Source organism: Lepisma saccharinum, chromosome 11, assembly GCF_977018435.1.
Source record: "Lepisma saccharinum chromosome 11, izLepSacc3.1, whole genome shotgun sequence".
In the NCBI taxonomy this organism is placed as follows: domain Eukaryota; kingdom Metazoa; phylum Arthropoda; class Insecta; order Zygentoma; family Lepismatidae; genus Lepisma; species Lepisma saccharinum.
The window spans coordinates 44,192,446-44,205,772 of record NC_139239.1 but is presented as its reverse complement, the minus strand read 5'-3'; the positions used below and the strand labels follow the sequence as shown (position 1 = coordinate 44,205,772).

At 37.1% G+C, this 13,327-nt stretch overlaps 1 protein-coding gene across 1 annotated transcript in view; it reads left to right on the top strand.

Annotated features, from left to right (window-relative positions):
* Positions 1-6,086: 6,086 nt before the first annotated feature.
* The window catches only part of LOC145994750 (uncharacterized), a 28,407-nt gene continuing 21,166 nt past the window's right edge, over positions 6,087-13,327 (top strand). Inside the window, exons 1-2 of the mRNA XM_083130971.1 lie at positions 6,087-6,156; positions 6,406-6,457. Of these exons, the coding sequence (XP_082987097.1) occupies positions 6,087-6,156; positions 6,406-6,457 (122 nt within the window). The remainder of the gene's footprint in view (positions 6,157-6,405; positions 6,458-13,327) is intronic.

The following is a 13,327-nucleotide window of genomic DNA, read 5'->3' as shown; positions in this document are numbered from 1 at the left end:
TGTACGGTGATGTTGTAGGACTGATGACTCCTGCTTCTAGCAAGTTGTCAATTTGCTGGTTAATTTCCTTACGCAGGTGAACTGGTATAGGGTAGGCTGGGACGTGAAATTCCGAATCGTCCTTTAACTTTATACGATGCGTATAATTAGTGGCACAACCAATGTCCTGCTCGGACCAAGAAAATACATCTACATATTTCTCTAATAATTGTCTAAGTTGCAACTTCTGATCGGGTTCTAATGCTGGATTTATGTCAAATTTAGTAATGTCATGCACTGGTTTAGTCACGGTGCCAGTCTCCTTGGTCACCATAACGTTAGGTCCTTCGTCGTCTACAATATGACGCGAAGCTGGTACTGGATTTTGCCATGCCTCTGCGGTACCTAAGCGTGCCCCTTTCCTAATTTTAATTTTGTAAGAATTTGGATTAGTAATCCAAATTAAAAATGACTCCGGATTTACAATGGCTCGAGGCACCATTAAGCCTGTGTCCATTTGAAACTGTAAATCTGGTTCCAAATAAGTTAAGTTTTGATTACTAGAATTTGTCAATTTGACAGGAATACACAAATGAGATCTAGGTTTGATTCTAATTTGTCTGGAAGTTACAAATTCCGGCACATACAAATCCCTGATCAGACTAGCAACTTTTATGGAAACGTCAAAGGTCTTTCTGTGTTCCGTCCTTAACTGGTTTCGCGGAGGAGTACCAAATCTCCTCAATGTGAGTCGATTTTGATCAAAATCCAAATTTGCCTTATGAGCTCTTAAGAAATCGTTTCCCAGGATTGTCCCATGTTCAAAATTTGGAATCATCCGAAAAGGATGGGTAAAATTGCGGCCGTTTATTGCAAAAGTTAATAGGACAATCTCTTTAATTTCAATTTGTTCTTTTGCTACTCCCCTTATGGCCGTATGAATTTTAAATCGTTTAGCCGTTGAAGGAATGCCTCGATCACTGGTGACGGATACTTGGCTTCCGGAATCCACGAGAAACCTCTGACGTTGTCCCCCTAACACTGCGTTAATATAAATTAGTTCCTCATAGGGGAAAGTAGAGACTGATATCTGTTTGCCAATGAAATCTGCACATACGTCTCTTCTATGGGCAGTCATTGTTCGTTTAAAGCCTCTGTGTTCTGAAAACAAGTGGCTGCTGTGTGATTAGGGTAATTACAAATTGAGCAGCGTGGTCTCCCCCGTTGCTCTTCCCTGTTTTCCTGGTCTCGCCCTGCTGACGACGAGGAACCCCACGAGTTCTGTCCGCGGAAGTTTCCACGTCCTCGCCAGTGTTGGGTATTACCATATCGCCTATTGCGATCTGAGTTGTTGCCATTATTATTACGTCCATTCCTGTACCCCCTATTGAATTGTCGTCTATTATTATTACCCCGATAGGAGCCTCTATAATTGTTACTTGACTGATAATTATCCTTATTATAATGTTCTCTAAATTGTTTTGGAGTAGATGAGTCGGTGCCAGGGTTCTGCTTTTGATCCTCCATGCTATCCAATCTCAAAGTGAGACTGGCTAATCTCGCTTCCAGACCAGTTTCCTGAGCCTGGACTTGAGCTTTGGTATTGTGAGGATTGTTAAATAATTTTAGTTGCTCAACCTCCTTTTGCAATGCTTTGAATTTTGCCTCAATGTCTGAAGTGGGTCGCGCTTGCGCTGACTCAGCAGCAGCCAGATTGTTACTCTGCAGTAAAATCTGCTGCTGTTGCGAAAGTGCTGATGGATTATGCAAAGGAGAGAATAAACTCTCTCTTTGATCTTCGTACCTCAATTCCTTCAGCTTGCGCTGTCTCATCAAAAATTGGAGTTTCTCAAAGGATTTTAAATCTTTAAGCAACCCATGCACGGACTCATACTCTTTATGGTGGATATCTTTCATGTAATCCACCTGTAAACCCAATATGATCTGTTTGATCTGTTGTTGAATACTCATTTTAGGGTCTGCCTTGAGTAGAAGTAATTGTTTGTCCCGAACATAATTCGTAACTGGCTCAGTTTCTTTGTGTAATCTATATCGAATTTGCTCCTCGATCTGGAGTTGATCCAAGGACCCTGTAAATTCGTCTTTAAATTTCTTCTGTATCTCCTCGTAAGTAACTTCCTGATTTTCTGTACCATCTTTCCAGGTCTGGTACCATCGTAATGCTGGCCCGGCCAGAAGGGCTGGAAATAATTCCTGTTTACGGGCATTATTCCATCCATTTAATATGGCAAGGCTATCCACTTTATCTAAAAATTTTGAAACGTCCTCCCCGGCTATCCCCTGAAATGGGATACCCTCTAAAATAGTTGGAGGAACGAACTGCGACTGAGCCATTGTTGCGAATTGTGTTTGGTCTAAATCTCTAAAATCCTGATCTTGTTGCTCTAATTGTGGTTCACCTTTCTGTTTTTCCAATAATTCTCGCTGAAGGCGTCTAGTTAAGATTGGGCTACGTTTAAACTTGGGGGTGGAACTTGCAGCTGGACCGCTGACATCTAAATGAAAACTTGTAGTCCCTCGTGCTATATCTAATAATTGGTCTAAAGTTTCGTCGAGTTCATCAGCAAGGTGAAAGCTCGACATCTATCATGGCACAAGTAAATTCTTCTCCCCCCCTAAATGCAAAAAAACTTTAAGCCCTATGTATTTTCAAAAATAATTTTGGCAAGGACATACTAAAAAAACTAAACAAATGAGCAAAATGTTTGGGGTGGGTAATGAACTAGCACTCCACTACGTGTCAAAATTTGGGGTGGGGAATAAATTTAAACTGGTTGTTGAAACCTCTTTTCTCATCGCATTTCCGAAAAAATGCATGAGAGCCCTAAGCACCTCCATCCACGTGTCATTCTATAGAATGAAGGGATCTGAACCAGTTAATTGATGGGGTGATGTGAACTACTCATCATTCATCCTCTTGATGAGACCACTCGTCATTGACATGACGAGTTATTGCTTGGCATGCGAAAGGTACAAATTACACAAAGGAATTAAACTACTGAAAAGACAATGGCAACTCGTTGGATTTTGTAAACCGTTGAACCTGTATCATGGCTGGGTGTAGGATAATTACCTGTCTAACTGAAGTCTCTGAGCTGAATGAAAATAGCGAAGTCCTCTGTAAGCTTCTAACTTGTTGACCAAAGCGTGCTTCCACTATCGACCTCCTGCCTTGCTGACCTCCTCTCTCTACCAACTCAATTCCCAAAGTCCAGTCCCTTCCCAGCTTGTCTCACCTCTATATTCCCTGGCCATCGAGCTCTTCCTCGATGCCGAATCGCCGAATCGTGTTTATTATAATTGCTACCATGCAAACCGCTGACACCAAACCCAGAAGTGTTACCTGTTTCCTGAATGCTCAGGAGGTTTGCATGGCACAACACAATGCATTGTAAACATGCCTAAGAGGCTTGAGACAGCTGAGAAAAACAAGTGAATGCCCTGGTCAACATGAAGCGTTCAGAGAGACTTAATAAAATAAACATACAATCTTAGGGATTGATACGATATGCTTTTTTTAAATCAAAGAATAGCTGATGGCAGTGACGTTCGGTGACGTCGACACTTGGGGTAGCAGTCAGTGGCGTGCTCAAGGGGTGGGGTTGGTGTGGATCACACCCCTCCCCCCTTTAGGGTCCAGTATTCCTAAAAAAGAATGGCAATAACAGGAAAAGTTTGCAAAATGATGAATGAGTACAAAAAAAGTACAAGTAACCCCACCCACATTCGAAAATAAAAAAAAAGATTTGATTTGACTACTAAGCCAGAGATCCTGGGTTCGAATCTCGGCTTGGCCATGGATATCCTTCATCAATTTTATCATATCATCTTCGCGATTAGCCAAAAGTTGCAGAAAAACGAAGTAAAATAAATAAAATCAAGCCATCAATCAATGATTTGATTTCATTTTTGTTACTTAGCGTCGCTTTTTTCTCACATTTGGTTAATTCCGAAAATGATACGATAAAATTAATGAAGGGACAAACACACATAGAACACCCATGCGCAGGTCGGCGTTCGAACCCGGAACTCCTGGTGTCGTAGTGCGCTGTGATAACCACTCCCCCACGGTTGGTTGATTTGGTGTTTTAAGCACACTTTATGCACAGAAACAAAACAGGTAACAAAACACACTTTTTTTGTAGTTTCTTCAATAATATTCATTTGACTTTTTGAGTTCTGAGATACATTTTTCATTCCAAATTATTTAATTATTCAATGCAGAGTACAACACATAGGACAAGAATGCGCACTCATCAAGGGTTCGAATCCTGGCCTGGATTGTTCGTATGAGGTTCCTTCATCAATTTCATCATATCATCACTCATCCTCATTTTCGCGATAACCAAATGTGGCAGAAAAGCGAAGTAAAATAAACGAAATCAACAACAATATGAAGAAGCGTTCTCTAGCCCAAATAAATACATCCGTATTTATGACTGTTAGAGGCCAAGAGTAGTATATTTAAATAAAACACAACTAAAATGAGAATGAGAGAGAGCCTGATCACATATTTGTAATTTAATCATTATATATTCCATATTTGAAAAAAAAGAAGGAAAGAAAGCATAACATTATTGTCTGCACATAACACGTTCCCATTTCATAAATAATAAAACTACATCCCATATTATACATACATATTGTACAACGTGTAAAAGATTGTGTAAATACAGAGAACATACGTACTGCAGACAATTTTACCCTGAGCTGAGTTCTTTAGAGGATTTACAAAAAATTCTATGAGAAACCAACCTGTCCTATAGGAGATAGACTGGAGGACCTGAAAGTATGGGCTTTCAACCATTGCAGCGGGGGGCGAGGGGGCACGGGAAGTAGAGGTACACTTTTTCCTTCGGGCGGCCGTTTCTACCTGGAAACTGGTCAGGCGGAGGAAGAGCGAGCTAGGGTATCCGTCCAGTTTTGCCCGCGGATCGCACCGATGGACGAGGAGCGCGTGGAAAAGAAAGTGTTGCATATGAACTGTGGCTTTAACAAGACAATAAATATTGTGATTTGAATATAATTCGAGATGTGAGATTGATTGATCTATCTCTGCTAGACTAGCTACTCCTCAATGCACGTCACTGGGTGATGGACATTTTCATTATATTCCCACTTTTTAAACATTAAAATGCTGACGAAGGCAAACTTTTATAGTATAAAATATATACATAAAAACGTAACGTTACTTTTTATGTATATTTTTATACTATAAAAGTTTGCCTTGGTCAGCATTTTAATGTTCTATTAACATGGAAACAAGGCTTAACAGTGTTCCCACTTTTTCTTAAGTGTCTGTCTGATGTTAAAAATTTGATCTGTTGTTGATCTGTTAAGTTTAAATCCACATTGATAATCACCTATAATTTCATTAGCATATGGGGTTAGTCTTGCTAAAAGAAACTTTATTTACATAGTTACATATTTACATATTTAATTTACATCGAAATATTGTTACATGTAGTAGTATTTATATGTATATCAAAGAGAGGGATAGTAGGTGAGTTTGTATGTCGTCTTTGTACTGTTGATATGAATTCTGATATTTTTCCACTAGGCTTAGGAAAATCCAACAATATATTTATTGCATTATCTTTGACATAACTGATTCGTGTATAAAAGTATTTTATTTTCGTATATGATGGAACAAAATGCAACATCTCAGTAATTTACCTGACTGATCTGACTGTAAAATATTTAATTGATAAAATTATACCACAGTAACGTATTAAGTAAATACCTTTTAGCTGATATTTTTCTAGCCACCCGAGGATTTGAAACCGAAATGTGTGCCCCCCCCCCCCCCCCGCCCCAACACAGATTAACACATTTCAATCCGGCGCCGTCACTGCACACAAGAAAATAAAAACCTCATTTTGCCTAGTGTAAACCGAAAAATTTCGGAGGAGGCTCGGGCCCCACCCGTCGATACGTACCTGCCCTAAGACTAAAAATGATGTTAATTTGCAAGATTCTAAAGTATTATTTGACGCAGGAAGAGATATTGTGATACATGAATTTCTCATACCAACTACTTCTATCAATAAACAAAGGGAGACGAACGGGCGGTTCTTTATTCAAACATGGCAGCGGCTACAAGTGTGGTGGTTCTGGACAGAGGAAATAATACAACGTGTACCATTAACTTGCATGGTAAGTATGTATTAGAGTACTGTTTTTATTCCATAAATGTTCAAAGAATGCGCTCATAAGAAGGTATGCTGAATGATTTGTCTCTTATAAGAGATATTTAACTTGATCCGAGTGGACAGTGTTTCAGACGTGTTTGTTACATTAGTCGCCTTGTGTGACATTTTGGTGTAAACGATGCTCTGATTTTTTGTTTTGACAAGCAGTATCAAATAAATTTTGACTAAATTTTCTTTATATTTGCTTTTTCAGGTGCCACTGTTGTCTCATGGCGTGTAAATAACCAGGAACAATTATTTGTAAGGTTAGTATATAGTCTAATTCAACTTTTCAAAGAAATTTTATTCTGAAGACACATTAGAGGGTAACTTTTCGAGGGAAACATGCCCGCAGCATTTGATTTGAGCCTGCAGCTCCCAGCCCAGTTTTTTGTGCGTCTGGCGTCTGTCGGAACTCTGTGCAGCCTTGAACACACACTTTATCTGCCAGTGAACCACAGATGTACCAGAAGTATCACTTGAAATGATAAAATGTGAGCAGAAGCTGCAGTTTTCTTATAAAATGAAGCAATCATATTCAATAAACTAATTTACTTTCCCCCACGATAGCATCATATTATGTAAGGATTCAAGGGGGAGGTGTCGTATATGAAGGTAGTTGCAAGGATCGTGTATCATTGTCGGTTGAATCACCGAAAGAACATTTTGTTAGTGACATCAGAAAAGGCTTCTACTTGTATCTAGATAATTTTATTCAGTGTTGCGAGAATTAAACTCGTATTCAATTAGGTTGTCTTTAAAAAAAAAAAAATGGAAAACTTTTATTACACTGACAGTTCTATTCATTTGACGCTGCAAGTTGATATTTAGAGATGAGCAATTATTAGAAAGTCTTTACGATCTGAACCTTCCTCCTTTTTTTAAGATGGAAAATCTTTCAAGTTATTATATGAATGAAAACTGATCACATAATCTTTTAGATAAAGTCAACTTGGAGGCTGTGTGTGTGCCTGACTTCTGATTTGGTCAAGTGCTGGACTAGTGGTGGCTTTTACTACAAAAAATATTATTAAAATTTTAGTATCCGCCAAATGTCTGAAATTCCTTTATTTTCTTGTTTTTCACATTGGTACTTACGTATTCTGCATTGGTAAGGATTGTTGAAGGTAGGATTTCGTTTTTTTCACGACAATAGTATCAATTTTCGGAACGACTTAAGATGACCGGACCCCTCTCTGATTTTCTTCATATTTGGCATGCTCACTAATTGAGGCCTCCTAATCACTAATCTGAATTTAAAAGTTGTTGGAAACGTCTAGAAATTGCAAATAAGCGAAAATAAGGCATTAGTTTTCGGAATGGATACCGTCTATTTTCGTGAATTTTTTTGTTTCACAAGGAAATATGTATTCCTGATACTACCACAACACCAAATTTTAACTATGCCTAACCTAACCACACGTCAATGGTTCGCAATTATTTTGCAATTTCTAGATCTTGATGCTACCACGACACCAAATTTTAACTATGTTTGCCTAACCTAACCACACATCAATGGTTCGTGGGGCTAGTGTCAATGGTTCACAATTGTTTTGCAATTTCTAGACGTTTCCGACAAATTTTAACTTCAAATTCGTCATTAGCAGGCCTCAATTAGTAAGTATGTCAAATATGAAGAAAATTGGAGAGGGGTCCGGTCATCTTAAGTCATACCCAATTTTCCACATATCAAGTAATTATTGTTCGTTTGTTTTTTGGTTGCGTTACACACAATATGGCGGGCAAATCTTGACTAGCATTGTCTATGATCAGTGGTTCAGTGATTCTTCACCGAAAAATGCCTACTTTTGTGTTACTGATTTTGTATTTATTGCCCCACGAACCATGCACGGCAAGGTTAGGTTTGGTTAGGTTAGGCAAACATAGTTAAAATTGTCATGTTCTTGCAAAACAACTGCGTGGTTGGAAACACTGACCGGGGGTTACATCATCGAACGCATGCAACATTTAGTTCACGTAGTAGGACATAGAGGCAACAGTTTCCGTGCAGTGGAGAGACATTCATCTTCAAAAATACATGATTTACCAGCGAAATAAATTAAGCGATGGGAAAAAAACACTTCCACGACCTTTCAAAATAAGTACTCCGAAAATAACCATTGTAGTTGTAACACCCATGTGCCGCACTGGCCACTTGCATTACCACATTTATTTCAATATACGTGTATTATACATGCATTTTAAAATTGTGTACAGCATTTTTGGTTATGTTGTTTACGAATGTTTTCCATTGCTTTTAGCTTGTGTAGATGTGTTATTGTGAAAAAAAGTACATCTGTTACCTTAGCATGTTATACCTTACCATGAATCAGAATAGCCCAAAGGCTTCATGCAAGTGAATATACCACCCAGCACAACAGCAATTACAATTTTATGTCATTACGGTTTGAGTTGGTTGGAATTTCAGACGTGTTCTTTCGATATTTCAGTGTGCAAACAAATGGTTTTTACTAAGAAAAAACACAAAAGTACTCCGAAATTGGAGGTTTTCACTTACGTGGGCCATACTTTGGGATCAAATATCTTCGTTATTTGAGTTTTCTGCTTGCTCACTAATTTTATATTGCGAAAACATCGAAATCTGTTGATTGAGAAAAAAATCAACAGTTCTTGAAGGGATACAGTTGGTTGACTGTTCCAATTACATTATCGATTTATTAAAAATACAAATTTGCAGCAAGTACCGTAATGAAATATTTTCATAATTGTACTTAGGTTAACCCCTTAAGTGTGGAATTTGTTGAACAAGTCACTACTGGAAATTGTAGGTTTTTCGTCAAATTCAGTATACGTCCTCCACATTGTGCTGCTGTAGTGCAGAAGGTGTATATATACACGCTTTGTTTGTTTCAACTATATTCGAATTACTGTGGCATGTATAGTCACATATGTTTGGTGAGATAGATCTAGCTGTAGTAGAAATAAAAAAATAATAGCGAGAGAGGAAAAAGATGAAAAGAAGAAGGGGAAAATAAGTTTAGTCTTTTCCCTCTTGCTACTACAGATAGAACTAACTATCTCACCAAATGTCTGTGTGACTATATACTCCACAGTAAATCAAATATAGTTGAAACAAACATAAAGTGTATATATACACCATCCACATTTAAGGGGTTAGGTATGCAGAATATTCAAATGTATTATTATTGTTCAATAGCCAGTGGAGGAGGCACATAATGGTTTGGATCCCACTTTAAACTATAGGTCCAGTTCCGATTAGTCTATCTGTGCATAATGGACTTAAGACAAAAACTCACACTCAAATATATTATTCACATAGATGCAGATTACACACTATAGTGTTTAGTGTTAATGGATTTACATATATTTAGATACATGACCATTCCCTTTCATGGATTTATTTTTAAGCCATTCTGAAAATAATTTGTCAAAATCAAACCAACAATTCTATGAATTTTAGAAATATTGTATTTGTGTACGAGCAACATCAAGATAAAATTTTAAGCAATAAGTCAAAAGTGAAGATTTTAGCAAGAATTCACCGTAAAGAGACAAGTAAATGCGACATGCTGCAAGAGACATGTGTCGCAAGTGAACATTTGGTATTCAATTGAACCTTTTCAACCGAAGCGACACAGCAATTTTTATGTGTCTCATGTCGCCTCAGTTTGTTGTTCACATATGCTCAGTGAATGCGTCACTCCAATGAGCTATTTTCAGATAACACAACCGAATAGTTATACAACATGTTTGAAGCTCTAATTTGTTGGTAAAATAAAGTATCGATATGTGCAATGTTTTAAGATTTAACAATGTTGTTTTTGCTTTTCAAGTTTTGTCTTTCATTTGCATCAACATCATGCAGACAGGCCATTTAGGAAGTGAGTGCTTTTATGTGAAAAGGCCATCATATGGAGGCATGTTAGTCAAAAATAGATCAGTCAACATGGTAAAGCAGTCTAGTGCAGTTTTTGTCAACTGCCGGGCCACGGCCAACCTAGTACCGGGCCCTCGTATCAACTAGACTGACCTGCGAAAGGTTCTGCTGAAGGTGGTTGACAACTAACATAATCCCAATTTCATATTCGAGTTAAGTCCATTTTATGTACAAATAAACTAATCAGGACTGGACCTACAGTTTAAAGTGGGATCCGTGCCACTGTGCCTCAACCAGGTATTGAACATGGGAGCACTTAATTACAAGAAGATGACGTTACCACTTTGTCATCTATATTTTTATATTTATCAACAATCCTACATGTAATCCAACTACGTATTATTACTCTTTTTGATTATGCCAGAATTTATTTACTAACATTTAATTTCATGGGTACATGTTAATTCATGTATAAAATATAAAATACTGTAAAAGTTTTTTTTTTTTGCGAGGAAAATTCTTTGTATGCGGGCAATGACTCATATAAATTTAGGTTTTAGTTTTATCGAGACTGGAAAGTTAAGGTAGGTTGAGGTCATTGCATATGATTTCTCAGTTTTCTCATGCACAACATGCCTCTCCCCAGTTTCAATAACTTACCCAAATTTTACAACATGATTTACACAGAACAATGTTTTTTCAGTTGAATAATAAACTGATTAAATCAATTATATTGGTATCATCATGCAAACTGAGCAAAGAAACAAGTTGTTACATATCCGATAGGCATAATTCTTGTAAATAGTTGGTAAGATGAAACAGAGATGGCAGCACAAGGCATGCAAGATAGAAGATTGCTGTGATGTACGCGAAGGACAATGTAAATAAATGACAGAGTGAATTAGAAAGATGAAAAATAATAGAATACGGCATAAGATGATAAAGAAAAGACATAAAAATAATAAATTAATAAAAATGCTTATCAAATGAAATTGGTACTCATATGTAAATAGATAAGAAATTTAAAAGAAGTGAAAGTACCAATATAAATTTGTGTCTGCCTGTGAAGAAATTCTTAATCTGTTAGCTTGTTTAACGATTCCCAGAAGTCAAGACAAGAGAAGACTATCCATCGTTGAGGAATGAAATGAAGTTATGAATAATATGGAAGAATAGAAATACTCCCTCTGTCCCATAATTATTGTCCGGTACACTTTTGTTTGTTGTCCCATAATAATTGTCCAATAGGCAAACTGTGACATTGGTGTATACAGAAGAAGAAAATTAAACACGGGAATGAGTCATACAACATTATTACTCAAGGATCAGTACAAATTGGCCGATCAAGAATCCAAAAGAACATAAATAAAAAGTCACAATTTTGGAATACCGGACTATAATTATGGGACAGAGGGAGTATATAATATATTATTTATTAACGCAAATTCAACTGAAAGAATAAGAACTTGTGAAATGAGAAAAATGATCATATAAATAACTGAATTAGTGCATTCTAAATTATATCTCATTAATGTTCAAAGAATATAATATAATCGATTAACTGTCTTCCTGGCTAGAGAATTAGGAATCAGTGAAGCAAGAAAAGGTAATTGAAAATGGAGGAGTAAGATAAAGTTGAGAAAGAAAACACAGAAGAAGACAAGAGAGGAAAAGGAAACTTTTAGTTGTTGTGGACAGGAAGGAAAGAAGGAAGAAATTATCCTTTGTATCACATATAAGGAGACTGCAAAAAGAAAAGTACATAGGACTGAATAAAAGAGGAGAAGGTTACATGTGTAAGAGTTGTAAGAAAGAAAAGACAATGGAAAGGGAAAACAAAGCTGAAGAAATAAATTGATGGAAATGTTTCAAAAATTGTCAATGCAGATGGAAGCCAACACTCAAAAGGATGGAAGAGAATAACTGCGAGATAAAGGAAAACAACAGAGAAGTAAATGAAAAGCTAGAGGAAAATAATAGAAAGATCGATGAGAATAATAGGAGATTAGATGAAAAATTTGATAAAAGGTTCGAAGAAAGTAATAAAAAAACTGACAGATATGATAGAAGAGGAAAGAAGCGAAAGTAATGAAATGTATGCATGAATAGCTAACACATGCGAGGAAAATAGGAAATTTGTGGAAAAGGAGATAGATGAGGCAAAATTGATGATAGAAGAATAGAGGAAGAAGTATCGAAATTGAGAGAAGAAAAGGCACGACAACTTCAAGAAGTTCAGGAGAGATCTCTCTTTGTGGAAAGGGAAATTATGGAAAATAGAACCAAGTTAAAGGCAGCTACGAAAAAATGGATAAGATGAAAAAGGAAACAGACAAGAAATTAAACAAAGCAGTTTGCAGAATAGATAAGACGGAGAAGAAATGGAAGAAGTAGAAAGAAAGTTAGGGAAGCTATTTGTTAAAGAGGAGAATATAAAACATAATTTTCGAGAAAGTGAAGAGACTTGTGTTAAGAAAGAAATGATAGAAGAGAGTTCGAGCGATGAATCTACTACGGAGAAAGAAGAGAAGTACAAGAGATATAGAAAAACAGGACGGCATAAGAAAAGAAAATGGAAGAGTAGCGAAGATGTACTGTTAGATATATTGGACAATGAATTCTCAAGAGATGAGAATTATAGGACCAGGATCTCTAGGCCACAAGAGCTGCAGCATCTTCCGAAATTCAACAGGAACATATCTGATAAGCAGAGCTAGGAATTTTAGGTGCTGCACCTTAATTTTTTTTTGTGTGAAAATGGGTAAAAAAAAAAATGACTCATCTCCAAAATAAGCACGTATTGAACTCATGGCTTTCTTCAGTTCTTTGACGTTAATGTAGTAATCGCGCGGACTTTAAACAATGCCAACAATGACGCATTACAATTGCTAGAAGTTGTGCTCTTTTTGTCCTATGCTGTATTTAAGACTGATCGATGCATCGGATTTGCTTGTTCACCATGCCAAAACATAAATTAAATGTTGGGAAACTGCAGGACATTGTTAAACGGTTTTATCGGTGATGGCATTCAGAGTGATGGATCTGTTCTGAGGTGTGATATTTCTAGTGCTGTTGATGACAAACACCAACGCACTCGGGTTGTGCAGCATCTACAAAGTGGGAAGCACTTCAGGAATAAAGAACTACGAGATGGTAAAGGTGGGAAGCGACAGCAATTCATTGGTGAGGTGCTTGCATCTTCGAGTTCCAGAAATACAAATGAATTTTTCAGTGAGACAGGAAGGACATTTATAGCATGTGGAATACCTCTTTCGAA